This window comes from Trachypithecus francoisi, unplaced genomic scaffold (genome assembly GCF_009764315.1).
Source record: "Trachypithecus francoisi isolate TF-2019V2 unplaced genomic scaffold, Tfra_2.0 Lachesis_group7, whole genome shotgun sequence".
In the NCBI taxonomy this organism is placed as follows: Eukaryota; Metazoa; Chordata; class Mammalia; order Primates; family Cercopithecidae; genus Trachypithecus; species Trachypithecus francoisi.
The window spans coordinates 13,913,402-13,931,219 of NW_022681472.1; the positions used below are offsets into that span (position 1 = coordinate 13,913,402).

General features: G+C 38.9%; 1 protein-coding gene across 6 annotated transcripts in view; it reads right to left on the reverse strand.

Moving 5' to 3' along the window:
• NSMAF (neutral sphingomyelinase activation associated factor) overlaps positions 1-17,818 on the reverse strand; it is a 75,502-nt gene that overhangs the window by 56,342 nt on the left and 1,342 nt on the right. For all 6 annotated transcript variants that reach the window (XM_033202936.1, XM_033202935.1, XM_033202937.1 and 3 more), the window contains exon 2: positions 3,077-3,166. In XM_033202936.1, the coding sequence (XP_033058827.1) occupies positions 3,077-3,166 (90 nt within the window). The remainder of the gene's footprint in view (positions 1-3,076; positions 3,167-17,818) is intronic.

Below are 17,818 nucleotides of genomic sequence, written 5' to 3' on the forward strand. Positions count from 1 at the left end.
AGGATAAATACTACATGATTTCATGTAGAATCAAAAAGAGTTGAATTCAAAGAAGAGACTAGAATGGAACTTACGAAAATTCCTTAGGTGGGAAAGCTCAGAGCTTTGTTCAGACAAGAATAAGTTTAACTTTACGAAATTAAAGGGGGTACGGGTGGAAGAAAAGGGGAGATGCTGAGCAAAGTGCACAAATTGTCCATTATCCAGGATAAGTTCTGCAGATTTAATGTAGAGCTATTGACTACAGTCCATACAGGTATCGTACACTTGAAATTGGCTCAGAAAGTAGATCTTATATGTTCTTACTCCCACACACACAAAAGAAGGTACCTGTGAGGTGATGGATATGATAATTAGCTTGATTGTGGTCATAATTGCACAATGTGTATATATATCAAAACATCACATTGTATACCCTAAATACATACAATTTTTATTCATCAATTATATCTCAATAAAGCTGGAAAAAAGGAGAAAAGTGGATGAAAAAGGCTTTATTTCTTGAATATTATGTATATGTCTCTTTTATACTGAAAAATCTGAGTCTTGGCTATACTTATTCAATTGTTTTATCCAATTATATAATACATGTACATGTGTGTATAAAATAGTTACAAAATAATAATACTAACAGTATACTATTAACAACAATATTGTTACTTGGAAGTTTACAATTACTTTGCATTCTTTTTCAACTTCTTTGCAATTCTGTTTCATCTTACCAGAGATACACAGTCAAATTATTATTGTAAAGTTGATTAAAATAATTTTCTGTGGCTAACTCCAACTTTATAATTAAATTCATTTGTTTTGTGTCTTTTATTTTTTAATATTAGTTGTAATAAATAGAAACAGAGTTTCGCTATGTTGACCAGGCTGGTCTCAAACTCCTGGCCTCAAGAGATTGTACTGCCTTGGCTTACCAAAGTGCTGGGATTACGAGTGTGAACCACCACGCCTGAACTGTTTCACTTTGTCTTTGATTTTTAGGGTTTACTGTTTTTTATTTTTATTGATTGATTGTTTGATCTTTGAGATAGTCTTGCTCTGTCACCCAGGCTAGAGTGCAGTGGTGCAATTTAGGCTCACTGCAACCTCTGCCTCCCAAGTTCAAGCAATTCTCCTGCCTCAGTCTCCCAAGTAGCTGAGATTACAAGGGTGCGCCACCACTCCCGGCTAATTTTTGTATTTTTAGTAGAGACGAGGTTTCACCATATTGGCCAGGCTGATCTCAAACTCCTGGCCTCAAGTGATCCGCCAGCCTTGGCCTCCCAAAGTACTGGGATTACAGGCATGAGCCATCACACCTGGCCTTACTGTTTCTTTTTAAATTTAATTCTATATTTAAAATCTACAAAAGATGGCCTCTCAGCCTTTTAGCTAGGATAAAGTGTAGTAAAAATCTATAAAATATTTATATGGTTCCAAAACGAAAGTTATAAAATAAGGTACATTTGGAGAAGTCCTCGTTCCATCTCTATATTGTTCTCCTGATCCTTCCCCTCTTCTGTGTAGATAACCATCTCCACTACCTTTTAGTTTTTGCCTCCGATTTTTAAAAACATAATGATAAAGCTGCCCACTTCTTACAAAAGTAGCTTATGACACACAGTATTCTGCCCCTTGCTTTTTACACTTAATACATGTACAGATCACTTCACAGCATTACAAACAACTTCATTCCTTGTTGAACCTGCATAGTACTCCATCATATGGCCATTCCTTATCAGTCAGTTCAGTCAGTCTCCTGTAGGACTGTTCCTAGTCTTTTGCTAGTACAAGTAGTGCTATAATAAACAACCCTGTGCATATGTCCATTAATATATTTGCCAGCGTCTCTTTGAAATTGTATCCTAGAAGTAGCAGTACTAGATCAGTAGGTTCATGCACATGTCATCTTACCAGATATTACCAAATACATCTACATGGGGCTGTACCATTTTGCCCTAATAGTTACTTTAAAATTATAAAAACAGGTTTCAGTTTGCTACCTGTAGTTGTATTTTAATAATAAACAAGTACATTTAATTTTAAGCAAGGCATTATGATGATATACAATAGAAGAATGTTGGAAGGAAAAAAGATACGGAATGAGGGAAAAGAATATGAGCAAAATTCCAGGGATAAGAAAGCAAGGTGCTGTGTTCAGGGATGAATAGTTACCTAATTTGATTGAACGCCAAGGCAATAGGTATGTCATAAGCTATCAAACAAAAAAACCAAGTAATTTTTACTTTAGCTTGTATTTAAACAAATACCACGTTTTTTATCCTTTAAGGATCAAACCTGAAGAATAATAAAAATAAATGGATTTATCTACTCTGAGAGAATTTTCTAAGTTATGGCTTATAGTTGTTAAGTAACCTCCCAAAAGGAAATCATTAGCAGATACATTGTTGCTGGAACAATTTTCATCTTAGTTAATTATAAGTTGCCATTTTAAGCAAATAAAAAGCTTCATTACACGCTTTTGTACATAGCTTTCAAAAGGTAAAGTCAAAGAATCTGTTTTTGTAGTTATGAGTAATAGTTATTAAGATATTGAGAAATCAGATCTTGCTTCTAGTTCAAATCGCATTATTCATTTTGAAAGTGCTGATTTTATACCACTCTTGTGGCTTATAATCATTACTTTATAACATTGTCACCCAAACAACTGAGAGCAAAAGATACTGCATAACTATAAGAGGGATGCAAGAAAAGAAAGATGGGATAGATTGGAGTCCGATCAAGCTTAAGATATCCACAACACCAGAATTAGAACAAATGCTTTTCAGCTTTGAAAAATGTTTCAAATTACAATTACAACTTTTAAATACACTCTTCTCATTACTTCCCTAATAAGAGAAAAGATGAAAAAAACTTCATGGGAGATAAAATAATAAACATAGCAAAAACTCTCCAAAAGACTCCCCTGGGTTACAACCTCCAATAAAAATCTAAATAAAATTTACTTTAATTTTTTTAAAGCCTAATTTTTTTCTTTAGTTAACACTTATATGATCACACATTTAACTTTAAAAGTATCAATATCAGAAAGGTTTTTCTGTCCATGGAGATATCGAAGCTTCCTTACCTTTCATGGTGACTGCCCTTGTGCAAAATGTGATTGGCTCTATGCTGTTCAAAGTAGTACTCCTCCAAGTTAAGCAGCAGCAAGGAAAATCTGGATTCGGGGGGAAAAAACATCTTTCAGTTTATTTTTTAGTAAGTATAAGAAGGCAATATATTTAAAATGCCTGATCCCAAAAAGTTTTTCCATTCATGAATTTAACAAACACTTATGAAACATGTGTATCATGCCAGGCAATCCTCTCTACCCAGTGGCAAGAAGTACATAGATGGGCCTGCCTTGTGTCCAAATAACTACTATGGCAAAAATAAAATCGCTCACCAGGTGGACGTACTACTCTTTTACAGAAACCCTGAGTTTTGTGAAGTTAAACGCATCCTTACCTGAATAAAGCTCAGAGCTTTCCCACTTAGCAAATTTTGGTCATTTGTTTCCCCTGACTGAAAAATGCTAGGCTTCCCCACCTCTTCCCTGTCATACCCCCCGCCGCCCCCAACATCTGTCTCATGGTTATCTAAGTTACTCCCACAAGACCACATGCCTCTGGAGACAGATCTTTTTTTTTTTTTTTTTTTTTGAGATGGATTTTCACTCTTGTTGCCCAGCCCAGAGTGCAATGGCGCAATCTCGGCTCACTGTAACCTCCGCCTCCTGGGTTCAAGTAATTCTCCTGCCTCAGCCTCCCAAGTAGCTGGGATTACAGGCATGCACCACCACACCTGGCTAATTTTGTATTTTTAGTAAAGACGGGGTTTCTCCATGTTGGTCAGGCTAGTCTCAAACTCCCAACCTCAGGTGATCCGCCCACCTCAGCCTCCCGAGGTGGTGCTGGGATTACAAGCATGAGCCACTGCACCCAGCCGACAGATCTTTAGATATTCCCTTGGGATAACCAGCCCATGCTGTCTATATAATGGGTGTTTAATAAGTAAAATGAGTAAACCAAACTGAATGGGATTGAAATATAGTTCTTTTTAAAGTTGTAAGTGATTTAAACTTTTAAAAACAAGAGAAGATATTAAGAAAAATTATTAATTTTGCTGTATGGCTACAGCAACAAATACATGACAAATAAGTGAAAACAGGCATTTTTTTGTTTTGTTTTGTGATAAGGATCAGGAAACATCAATGGTATCTAGAGTTACAGGCAAAGGTTTTCATGAAAAGTGTGGGACTTGAGATGGACCTTAAGTTCCAGTGTGTTAGAGGAAGAAATTTACATTAAACATGGCAGATTACACATATATGTTTATTTCCCTGCCTCTTGAAACACCACTACAATGTGAATAAAACTATTTTTAAATGGTAAAACCCACAGGCTAAAGCACATTGGAGAGATATTAAAGCAGAGAAGAGACATGAACAAATCTGTGAGAAATGGAAAGCAGACGGCAGGGAATAAGCAGTGCTCAGAAATCAGAACTTCAGATGCCTCAGAGAAGGCACCACTCAGGAGAAAACCAGTTCAAGTTACTGGACTTCCAAAAAGTTCAGAAACTGCAGTATCAGGTGCTGGAGAGGATGTGCAGAAATAGCAAGGTTTTTACACTGTTGGTGGGAGTGTAAATTAGTTCAGCCATTGTGGAAGACAGTGTGGTGATTCCTCAAGGATATAGAACTAGAAATACCATTTGTCCCAGCAATCCCATTACTGGGTATATACCCAAAGGATTATAAATCATTCTACTATAAAGACACATGTACATGTGTGTTTAATGCGGCACTGTTCACAATAGCAAAGACTTAGAACCAACTCAAATGCCCATCAATGACAGACTGGATAAAGAAAATGTGGCACATATAGACCATAGAATACTATGCAGCCGTAAAAAAGGATGAATTCATGTCCTTTGCAGGGACATGGATGAAGCTGGAAACCATCATTCTCAGCAAACTAACACAAGAACAGAAAACCAAACACTGCATGTTCTCACTCATAGGTGGGAATTGAACAATGAGAACACATGGACACAGGGCAGGGAATATCACACACGGGGGCCTCTTGTGGGGTGGGGGTCTAGGGGAGGGATAGCATTATGAGAAATACCTAATATAGATGATCGGTTGATGGGTGCAGCAAACCACCATGGCACGTGTACACCTATCTAACAAACCTGCACGTTCTGCACATGTACTCCAGAACTTAAAGTATAATTAAAAAAAAAAAAAAAGAAAGAAATTGCAGTATCAGGTACCAGGAGGACAGGGTTTGTAAAGCATGAGGGGTGATTAAAAGTAAATGAGGGCAGTGCCCCCCCCCAATTCTTTTCCTGATGGGTTACCCCTACTGCACTCTGGCATGTGGTTTTTCTATTAAAAAAAAAAAAAAGTGGAACAAGAGGCTCCACACTAGGTATCAGGGACCATGGAGAGCAGGACTGTAGTGTGAAAAGAGGATGATTATGCAAAACATGAAATAGATGAACACTAGTTTGCTGAGAATTATGGTTTCCAGCTTCATCTATGTATCACTCCAGGCAGGAGTCTGGTACATTAGTTTTGGAAAAAACTAAATAGCCTCAGAGAAAAAGCCAGGTCTCTACAACATTATCCCACAGTGAAACTCAACTGAAAGGGCCCATTCCCAGTGACACAGAATTATATGCTTCACATTTAAATATGAATGAACAGCCCATGATCACAGCCTCTAGGATGAAAGAACAAAGGCAAGCAGGAAGAATGCAACTTGAAGGACTAAACACAATGCAGAGAACAGAAGAAAAGGTCAAAAGGCTATAATTAATGTCCCTACAAAGAAGAAGTTATATTCATGACACCAGAAGAGATGCTCATTAAAAAAAAAAATAGGCCAGGTGCAGTGTCTCACACCTGTAATCCCAATACTTTGGGAGGCCGAGGCAGGCAGTTTGCCTGAGGTCAGGAGTTCGAGGCCAGCCTGGCCAACATGGTGAAACCCCGCCTCTACTAAAAGTACAAAAATTAGCCAGGTGTGGTAGCGGGCACCTATAATCCCAGCTACTCAGGAGGCTGAGGCAGGAGAATTGCTTGAACCTGGGAAGCAGAGGTTGCAGTGAGCCGAGATCATACCACTGCACTCCAGCCTGGGTGACAAGAGCAAGATTCCGTCTCAGAATAGTAATAATCATCATCATCATTATCATCATCATCTGAACCAAAAGAAAAGTAACTCAAAAAATTAAAAATGATAGCAGAAACCAGTTATACCACACTAATCGGTAACTTTTATTGACCTGTTCTTCATATTTAAATCCACAAACAAGAATCAATTACAGGCTAAACTGCCAGAATGCAAAACAAAATGCATACTATCAATACTTAAGCTGAATTTCAATATAATCACAAGACAGAATTGGAGCTACGCATCCCTCCTTCTCTTTCCTGATCTCCTCACTCCTTCTCTTATAGAGAGGGAAGAATAGAGTAAGTATTCTTCAATAAGACAAGGGCATAATTTCATTTCTATGAAGCACAATAGCCTTCAGAGACAACTCTTCCATACAATTATTAAAATATAATCATATCAACTATTTTAGAACTAAAGTCATTTTGGTAAGTGAATTAATTATAGCCTCCTTAATTTATCAATATGCATATTTTGCAAGAAATGTAAAATACATAGTTAAGGGATATAACCAAATCATATTGTTCGAAGTTAAAGGATTAAGAAACTTTTCTAAGTCTATATTTTCTTTTTACTAAAGTGTTGTTATACCCGCTTTAAAATTTTTCTATGTAAAAATTATTACAATTAAGTTTCATGATTTTTAGAACAATGATTTTCAAACTACATTTTATGTATTAAAAGAGTCCATGCTTTAAAAAAAAAATTAAAATCACCATTTTGTAACTGGAGGGTCTCATCCATTGGTATTGTATCTGACTGTAAATTATTTCTTTAGAAGACTCTTAGCCCTGCCCCTACATATTCCTAGTTTAATCCTCCTTTGCAGAGGTTTGGTTTCATTCTCTACAGAGAAGTATCCTCACTGAGCAACTCAACATTCCTAAAAAGATGTTTTCCTATTCTCACGTCACCTAAATTTTAAAGCCCACTGTACAACACTTAACCAGAACTTAAAATAGCTAGAGTAACCTTGCATTCCACTCAACAATTACTCAACACTCGGCTGATGAACAGTATTTACAGTGGATCCAGAAGGTTTTGCTAGTCAATGCTTTCTCCAACATGCTTCACTGTGATAAGAAGTGTAACCCAAGCACCTTGGGAGGCAGTGCTGTGACGCCATGACACCTTTGTGATGTGTGCAGAGGCAAAGGAAAGTACAGGAGTGCTGTATATTTGCCACCTCTACTCTCAATACCCCAACACCAGCCTTGAATGAAGCTAGACTATAGTGCCCCTACTAGAAAGTTGATTTAATTAAACATGGCATTTTTAAGAAGCTTCTGAAAAGGATTTCTGAAATAAGGAAGAAATTAAGAAAACTGTTATAGACAAGGCAAGATCACAGTCCTACTACTCACCACTGGAAACATTCCCCCAGTAATACATTGGATGGTGATATAGTTTGGATGTTCTGTCCCCTCCATATTTCATGTTGAAATGTGATTCCCAATGTTGGAGGTGGAGGCCTGGCAAGAGGTGACTGGATCATGGGGGTAGATCCCTCATGAATGACTCAGCACCATCCCCTTCGTGATAAATGAGTTCACAATCTGTTCACTCAAGCTCTGGTTATTTAAAGGTGTCTGGGACCTTCCCTTTCTCTCTCCTGCTCTGTCTCTTGCCATGGGATACACCTGCTCCCACTTCACTTTCTGCCATGAGTAAAAGCTCCCTGAGGCTTACCAGAAACCAAGCAGATGCTGGTGCCTTGCTTCCTGTACAACCTGCAGAACCATGAGCCAATTAAGCCTCTTTCCATTGTAAATTACCCAGCCTCAGGTATTTCTTTATAGCAAAACAAAAACAGACTAAGACATAAATTTGGCACCACGGAATAGGGCATTTTATTATGAATATACGTAAAGACGTGGAAGCAGCTTTGGAACAGGGTAACAGGCAGAGGTTGGAAGAGTTTGGGGGACTCAGAAGAGGACAGGAAGACAAGGGAAAGTTTGGAACTTCTCAGCGAATGGTTAAATGGTTGTGACCAATATGCAGATAGGAATATGGACAGTGAAGGCCAGGCTGACATGGTCTCAGATGGAAGTGAGGAAATTAATGGGAACTGAAGCAAAGGTCGCCCTTGTTACAAACTAGCGAAGAACTTGGCTGCATCTGTGTCTATGTTCCTAGGGATCTGTGGAAGGTTGAACATAAGAGTAAGGACTTAGGTAGGGCATGTGGCAGAAGAAATTTCTAAGCAGCAAAGTGTTCCAGAACTGGTCTGGCTGCTTCTAAAAGCCAACAATCAGATACAGGAACAAATAAATGACTTAAAGTTGAAACTTACATTTAAAAGGAAAGCAGAACATAAAAGTTTGGGAAATTTGCAGCCTGGCCATGTGGCAGAGAAAGAAAAAGCATTTTCAGGAGAGGAATTCAAGCCGGTGGAGTAAGCTATGAAGTAATTGCTTGCTAGAGAGATGAGCATGACTAAAAGGTTGCCAAGGGCAATATCCAAAACAATGGGGAAAAGGCCTCAAAGGCATTTCAGAAGTTTTCAGGATGTCCCTCCCATCACAGAGGGCCTAGGAGAGGAAAGAAGGACTTAGGGGGCCAAGCCCAGGTTCCTACTGCCCAACACAGCCTAGGGACACTGCTCCCTGTAGACCCACTGCTCCCTGCAGACCCCCTGCTCCACCTCCAGCCAAGGCTCAAAGGGCCACAAGTACAACTCACGATGCTGCTCTAAAGGTTGCAAAACATTAGCCTGGGCAGCTTCCATGTGGTGTTAGGTCTGCAGGTGCACAGAATGCAAGCATGAAGGAGTCTTGGCAGCTTCCCCCTAGATTTCAGAGGATGTGTGACAAGGCCTGGGATCCCGGGCAGAAGCCTGCTGCAAGGATGGAGCCCATACAGAGAACCTCTATGACGGCAGTGTGAAAGGGAGAAGTGGGCTGGAGCCCCCACACAGAGTCCACACCAAGTGGAGCTGTGGGAGGGGGGCCACCGCCCTCTAGACTCAACAATGGTAGAGCCATCAGCAACTTGCAGCCTCAGCATGGAAAAGCTGCTGGCACTCAACTCCAACCTGTGAGAGCAGCCACGTGGGCTGCACCCTTCAAAGCCACAGAGGCAGAGCTGCCTAAGGCCTTAGGAGCCCACTTCTTACACCACTGGGCCCTGGGTATGGGACAAGGAGTCATACGAGATTATTTTGGAGCTTTAAGATTTAATAACTGCCCTACTGGGTTTCAGACTTCAATGGGGTCTACTGCCCCTTTCTTTTGGCAGATTTCTCCCTTTTGAATGGGAATGTTTACCCAATGCCTGTACCACCACTGTATCTTGAAAGTAGATAAATTGTTTTGATTTTACAGGCTCATAGGTGGAAAGAGATGGGTTTAAGATGAGACTTGGGACTTTGGACTTGATGTTGAAATAAGTGAAGACTTTGGGGGACTATTGGGAAGAAATGATTGTATTTTCCAATGTAAGAACATGAGATTTAGGGGGTCAGGGGCAGAATGATATAGTTTGGATGTTTGTCCCCTCCAAATCTCATGTTAAAATGGAATTATCAATATTGAAAGGAGGATCCAGTGGGAGGTGACTGGATCATGGGGGCAGATCCCTCATGAATGCCTCAGCACCATCCCCTTAGAAATAAGTGAGTTCATGTTCAGTTAGTTCACATGAGATCTGGTTGTTTAAAAGAGTCTGGGACCTCCTCCCCCTCTCTCTTGCTCCCTCTCTTGCCATGTGAATGTGTACCCACTCCCACTTCATCTTCAACCATGTGTAAAAAGCTCCCTGAGGCTTCACCAGAAGCTAAGCACATGCCAGTGCCATCCTTCCTTCCTGTACAGCCTGCAGAACTGTGAGCCAATTAAACTCTCTCGAATTACCAAGTCTCAGATATTTCTTTATAGCAAAATAAAAATAGACTAACACAAACAACAATCTCTGAAGAGAGTCATTCAAATATTATTATTCCACCTAAACTAACTTCCCCTTTCTCAATTGTGCTATGAAGTCTTCAACAAAGCAAACCTTCTCCTCCGCCAAAGTTCAGATGAATTAAATCTACTGCCTTTTCCTGACTTTCCTGCATTTTACCTGACTTCAAACATAGTCAGAACTCTGTCAAAAGAGACGAGATTAGCAGCATGACGTTCATGCTGGGGACTGGTGACAACAACTTCCTCTTCTAGTGGTTTATAAATAATCTGTCTGATCTAGAATTTGCATTAAACCTATTTATGCACATATGTTCTTTCAGCACCTTTCAAAGTTCCTAGATCAATGAAATAATTCTGTGGTTCTACACTCAAACTCTCCCAGGATTTTACGCCAGGAGACATAAGCATGTGGGTACCCTTTGCATCTTCACCCATTTTGCAAAAGTTCATCCTATCTCTTTCAGTCTGAAGGTTAGTATTATTAATAGAATACAGAATAAGAGCTTTCTCTGTCATAAATTAATGTTACACCTGGTACCAGGCTAGGCCTAGGCAGCAGCCCAGTACTTCCTAGTTCCAAAGGCAACGTTAGAAGTTTTCTTGTTTTTATTTTTTTAATCTGTACCATTTTTCAAAGTTTCCACTCATTTGGGGCTTTAATCCTTTTGAAATTAACTATGTATAACCTTGTCTTATATTAAAACTAATAATTACAAACTCAGATAAATACTACCTGTACAATCATTCTTTATTTGCTAGCCTGATTTTCTTTTTCTTTTTTAGTTTCCTTCCAACATGTAAGCTTGCCTGATTTTCTGTAACTCCTCACAAAAGATCATTTGGATTAGATGTTCTTAATTATATTTTTGACAGTTTCACAAACTTCCTGGGTCAATATGCTTTCCAAACTGTGCAGTAACAGCACCTATCTTTTTTGTTCCTTGGAACTTTCAATACCTGCTTTCTTAAAAATCTAGGTTCTATGTATGACAGGATCCCTGTCAACTCTCCTGAGCTCCAGCAATAAACAACTTGATATGACTGCTTTTTCTGATGGTTCATTTCATTGCTACTTGGTTAATAATTTGTCTTTAATATTCAGCATTAAGTAAAGTTCTCAAGTTTAGGATAAATTAAAACTTTAACAAAGGAAGTCAATAAACTGTACTTAGATTTCATTAAGCATTTCAGCCAGCATCTCTATTGCCACTTCCTGTTCTCTCATTTACACCAGGTACACAGTCACCACTTCTTCCACCCACTTAATGTGGCCTGTAACAAAAGAACACAATCATGTTATCTTTGTTCCTCTTTCCAATTGTGTTCTCTGGGTTTTTCTCCCGGGGTTTCACCGATTCCCCTTCAGATGTATACCTTCTTAATATTCAAAGGCCACTCACTGCCTCACCTCCTAGCAAGTCTTTCCTTTTCAATAGGTCTGCAGCTTTTCAACACTAGATTCCAATTTTGGGTGTTATCTCACCCAACTCCAGTGACACTTAAAACACACATTAATCCTTTTTTGTTAAAAGACCCAGCTCATTTTATTATCCATGTTCTACACATTTGCAGAGAGACATCTGCAGGACTAAATACATTTCTAGTTCCTGTACCAGTTGTTTTCACCTATAAATTACTGGCCCTTCTTCCCTCCCAGAAAGAGTTCTCAAGAATTTAAACAATTTCACTCTTTCATCTGACCTTTTTAGCCCTTCCCCTCAGTAATTAGGTTAAAGCTTTCTATCACTCAGCTACACTCTAGAAAATTACATTCTCCCTGACTATGTGAGATGCAGTGACTTCCAGCCAAGATGGTTCAGGTATCAAAATCCCTTTCACTGACACCATCCATAAAGTCAGTAATTCTATTTTCAAGTCTGAGCAATTTATAGAAGAAATGGTAAAAATGTCATCTATGCTCTCAAAGTCCTCCAGTTTCCTCATCAAGGGTCATAGTGCAGGGCAGGAGGCTTCCACGAGGCTTTTTATACATACTATCAAGAAGTTAAAGAAGGAAGTTTAGTTAGAAGAGACAAACAGATAAAAAATCAAGATGAATGCTGAATTACTGTTATCTAGAGCAGCACTTCACAAAGGTTAATGTGCGCACAATCATCTGGGGATTTTGTTAAAATGCACAGTTCGAGGCAGCAGCTCCAGGGTGAGGCCTGAGAATGTGCATTTCTAATAAGCTTCAGGCACACATGCGCTGCTGGCCTGTGGCCCACACTTTGACTAACAAGATTCTGATATCTACATAAAACAGGCTTCATTCATTCCTGACTCAGTCTAAACTTCAAGGATACCATAAAAATAAGCACTGGCCAGTAGCCCACAACCTAGTATTTAAAATAGAAGCAGTATGGTACAGTGGAAAAGAGGTTGGACTTAGATCAGAGAACATTTGTTCTAGCCTTAGCTCAGCCTGGATCCAAATTTTCCAAAACTATTTCAGCTTTAGGAAGTTGAAGCAGGATAGATGAAGAAAAAAAAATCTATATCTAGACAGCAAAACACTACAGAAAGGAGATCTTAAAAGCAGCCAGAGAAAAGACAGATTACCTACAAAGAACAATTAGACTTAACAATATTGGTTTGTTGCAGGCTGGTCTCCCAGAAGAGAAGGTGGCCTCCTGCAAAGTTTCAGGGAAAACTGCTATGACTGTGTTTAAGGTAATCAAATCTCATCAACCACAAGGCTTGAGCCCCAGTCCCCTAACCATGCCAGGAAAAAGGCTGGTGATTCCCCAATCAGGAACAAACCCTGCCACATTATACAGACTTAGCCGAGTCAAGCCAACAAGCGGGTGAGGGTATCCTGCAGCCACAAATGCTGAGCTGAGTGACCCAAGGTTCCATCACAGTATGATCCTAGCGTACTCTGGCCCCGGTCACTCCCTGGAGTGTTGGTTTCTCCTGGAGTCTGAAGTTGGCCCAGCCAGGTAGCTGAACTTTGCCCCAGGGGGACAGGGCACAACTATCACTGACCTTTCTCTGTGAGGTACCCCCCAACACCCCAGAGCACTCCAGCAAGTCTGGTGCATATTCCCTGGCCCTTTGCATTTGTTTGGATAATCTTCAAAATGCTGAGAGAATTAAACATCTAGCAAAACGGATTTTCGACGCAAAAGCAAAATAAGGATATGTTCAGACAGAAAAAACAGAGGTGGTTTATCATCATCCAACCCTGATCAGAGGAAACTTCTAAAGGATATTCTTCAGGAAAGAGAAAATAATTCCGTAACAAGGACATGACACGTAAGAAGGAGTACTGAACAAAAACGATGGTAAATATGCATGTACAACTACAGAAGCATGAACCAGGCAATTAGTAATGCACAATCTGTAGGTTTAAAATAGAGATAAAAAACACCGGACAATAACAGACTGTAATTGAGAATGGGGGCACAGGAGTTAAGTGTTCCAAGGTTGTTACATTGGTGGAGAGGAGAATAAAGATAATGATTAGCTTCAGATCTTAAATTTAATATACTAACATTTTAAGGATAAGCATTAGAAAAACAAATAAAATACGTAACTTCCATACTCTTCGGAGAAAAATGAAAGGGAGCAAGGGGGCCTTATTTAATCCAAAGGAAGAGGGGAAGGAAGGCAAAATAAAAGAACAAAACTAAAAAGCAAAAAGTGAATTCAGACATATTTGTAATAATAAATGTAAACAGACTAAACTAATTCATTAAGATAAAAATTATCAAAATGATTCATTAAAAAAAGTCCAAGTATAAGCTGTTTATAAGAAACAGGCCTAAAGCCTTAAGACACAGAATAGTGAAAAGTGAAACAATGGAAAATTCCATACAATGCAAATAACCAAAAGAAAACTGATATAGCTATATTAATATCAGACAAAATAGAAAAAAACATTACTAGAAGTAAAGAGGTCATTATAGAATGATAAAAAAATTCAACTCACCAAGAAGATAACAATTCTGTTACTGAATACAAGTTAAAAAAAAAAACAAAAAGATAATTTTCAAAATCTATGAGTTAGACATTTTAAGACACAATTCTAAATATCTGATGGTTAAAAGATGAAGTGACAGTGGTATTTAGAAGAAAAATAGCACTGAATTCCTTAAATGACCATTCCTATTTTATATCACATTAAAAATTTTTTTAATGAAAATTATACAGCATACATACTCAAAATCCATTTATGGATACATTCCTGTGACTTCTCAGTGGTAGCCACTTAGAGGTTAATTTGAGATAAAAGGGAAGTAAATGGGTAGGCTAGTAATAGATTTTGGGTAAAGTCAATATAGATTCTAAATTAACCAAGAGATTTGCAATATGTATTTCCTCTCTCGCTGTTTTTCATGTGAGAAAAATAAACCCTATTTGTGTAAGTCATAGTCAGGTAGATTTACTGGGATCTATCGGCATTGCTGACTAATTAAGTCCTGACTTTACCTCCATTTATCTCCATTTTCAACACCTGGTATATTCCACAAACAGATCTGAAAAGACTGGGATGATAAGCCTTAGAAATGAAAGATTAAACCGAAGTATCACAATCACTTTGCCCTCTCACCAAGTGCTTTTAATAAAATAAATATAGACACAATTGATTAAACAAATATATTGAGTAACAAGAAAGGCCGGGCGTGGTGGCTCACCTGAGGTTAGGAGATCGAGACCAACCTGACCAACATGGAGAAACCTCCTCTCTACTAAAAATACAAAATCAGCTGGGTGTGGTGGTGCATGCCTGTAATCCCAGCTACTCTGGAGGCTGAGGCAGGAGAATCGCTTGAATCCGGGAGGCGGAGGTTGCAGTGAGCCAAGATTATGCCATTGCACTCCAGCCTGGGCAACAAGAGCGAAACTCCGTCTCAAAAAAAAAACAAAAAAAGAAACAAAGAAAGTTAATGTTAGCATAATCAAGAGTATTATACACTCATGGAATGTCCGAAACAAAGTTGAAACCTCAAAGTGCCTGTTTTTTTTTTTTTTGCCATAGCGTCTCACTGTGTCACCCAGGCTGGGGTGCAGTGGTATGATCATAGCTCACTGTAACCTTGGACTCCTGGGCTCGAGCAAGCTTCCCACCTTTTAATATATTTCATATTAAAATAGAAATGTCTTAAATAGCAACAGTTGGTATAATATCCTCATCTACTAATCCACTGTATACACCTGCCATCCCTGACAAATCCAAGGAAGATATGTGAATTGCCTTTAAAAAACGTTTCAATTTACCCTCACTAACACCTGCACAGGACATTTTTTTAAAACAATAAAATCAATATGGTTCCTGCCATCTACTTTTTTTTTTTTTTTTTGAGATGGCCAGGCTGGAGTGCAATGGCACCGTCTCAGCTCACTGCAACCTCCGCCTCCCAGGTTCAAGCAATTCTCCTGCCTCAGTCTCCTGAGTAGCTAGGACTACAGGCGCAAGCCACCACGCCTGGTTAATTTTTATAGTTTTATTAGAGATGGGGTTTCACCATATTGGCCATGCTGGTCTCGAACTCCTGACCTCGTGATCTGCCTGCATTGGCCTCCCAAAGTATTGGGATTACAGGCGTGAGCCCTGCGTCCGGCCTGCCACCTAAATCTTAACCAGGATATAAGTATACTTAATTTGAATGGCCAAGTATCTGTTTGTTTTCTAATCCTTAAAATTACCAAAGCATTTATTTATAAACATCACCAATAAATGGCACCACTTTATAGTTATTCAAACCAGAAGCCTGAGTAGAGTTTCCATGTTTAGCAAATAATAATATCAAATGCCCAGTAATATTTGAATTTCAGATAAATAATATACTTTAAAAATGTTTAGTACAAGTATATCCCAAATATTGCATCTACTGTTGAATTTACTTACACTAAAAAAATTTTAGTATAAGTATATACCAAATATTGCATATACCATCACATTTACTTATACTAAAAAATTATTCATTGTTTATCTGAAATTCAAACTTAACTGGTTGTACTGTATTTTATCCGATAATCCCAGCTGGAATTGTTCCTCTATCACCTCTCACATACAATACACCACACCAAGACCTGTCAATCACACGTCCTAAAAACATCTAGAATCCATCCACTTTCCTTCATTTATTCTGCCACCACCTTGGTCTAAACCACCAACGCAAGAATCTCCTAGTCCGTCTCTCTGCTTCTGCTTTTGCAGAAATATCACTCACTTTAAACACAGTACATCAACTTAATAATAAGAGAAGTAAATGCTAATTTCAAGTTTCTTCTTTTCTGGGGTCAATATTAGGTAGCTCTGGAAATCTAAAATCCCTTAAATTAGCATTAGAGCCGCCAGTGAACTTACAATGAACAAGTTGAGGCCATTCATGGGTAACCTCTGAAACAATCCCTCTTCAGGTTTTCCAAGGAAAGTAACAATTTTCTTGGGTATGCTGAAACCAATGACCAGTCCAATCCATTTGCTAATTTGTGTTTATGTAACGCAAGGGGATAAACCAGGAAAAATCTGGGCAGAAATGGTAAATCTGGGGCTCAGTAAAGTTGCCTTAAAATATTCATGTTTCAGAATGAATTCTAAGATTTATAAAGAGACTCCTTGATTCTAGCGCACACCTGATGTGAGACATTCCTGTCATTCAAATGCGTATTGTATGCATTGAATGGCGTATGCCCATCAGCCCAGGTTGCTAAGCCATGGGACAGAGCACTAAACAATTTGGGCACTCAGCAAGTTAGAATTCAGATAAATATAAAACACATGGAGCCAACTTTTTCAGATGACTGATGCTCAGGAACAGCTGATGCCTCCTGACTGGATAGATAAATGTTTTGCTTGTGAGATCTAGAGTTCTCTCTCAACACTGCCGGCCTATCACGTTGTCTAATCATCGAATTCTAACACAGCAGCATATACACGGAAATATAAGTACAAGTTTCAAGGTTTGTGTGACACTACAGAGCTGTGAACTAGCCAAATTGAACACAAATTACTTCCATCGAAATAACAGCCAGAACCAAGGAAAAAATGTTTCCCTGTATATCAAAGAGGCCACAGTATTGGCACGAATGACTCATATCATAGAATATGACGGCAATTTAAGTGTGTCAAAGTTCTCACAATTTAAATCTGAATGTTCACCCACCAACACGTCTTAATATTGTTGATACTAAACAAGGAAACTCCACTCAAGCTCTTTCCACAAGGAAAACGCATTACAAATTCAGTCAGAAGGGTATCCTCAAGTGTTACATAGTTAGGGCTCAGTTATTTAATAAACAAGCCTTTCTGTGACTAAAACCTAATCACAGCACCAAAAACATTTTTGGAAGCCACATCCTGAGATATGTTTTCTGTGTATCGTATCTTCTTCTCTATAGTAGAAAAATGACATTTCGGACGGTGGATACACTGGTTAGACCAACATTACAGATTAGAGGAGGATGAATGTCTGGATGAAAGAGGTCGAGTCAACCCTTATTAAACAAGTGTAGACAAATCTTGAAGTCTGCACTTGTATTCCCACGTGTAACCTGCTTTGCTGGTATTCACTGATGAGACAACGTGACAGGCTAGCAGCACTGGAATATCTGTAGCTCTCACAATCAAAACAGTGTGTTTGTAAAATGATTCAGCCCCCCCCTCCTTTTGGCCTCTGAGCTGCAGACCCAGCAAGTTGTTTCTGTCACCAAAAATGCGCTTGGAACTATACATAGAGCCGAAGTGAGCTTTCTTATGAGACTTCTTTTGGGGACAGGTCCAGA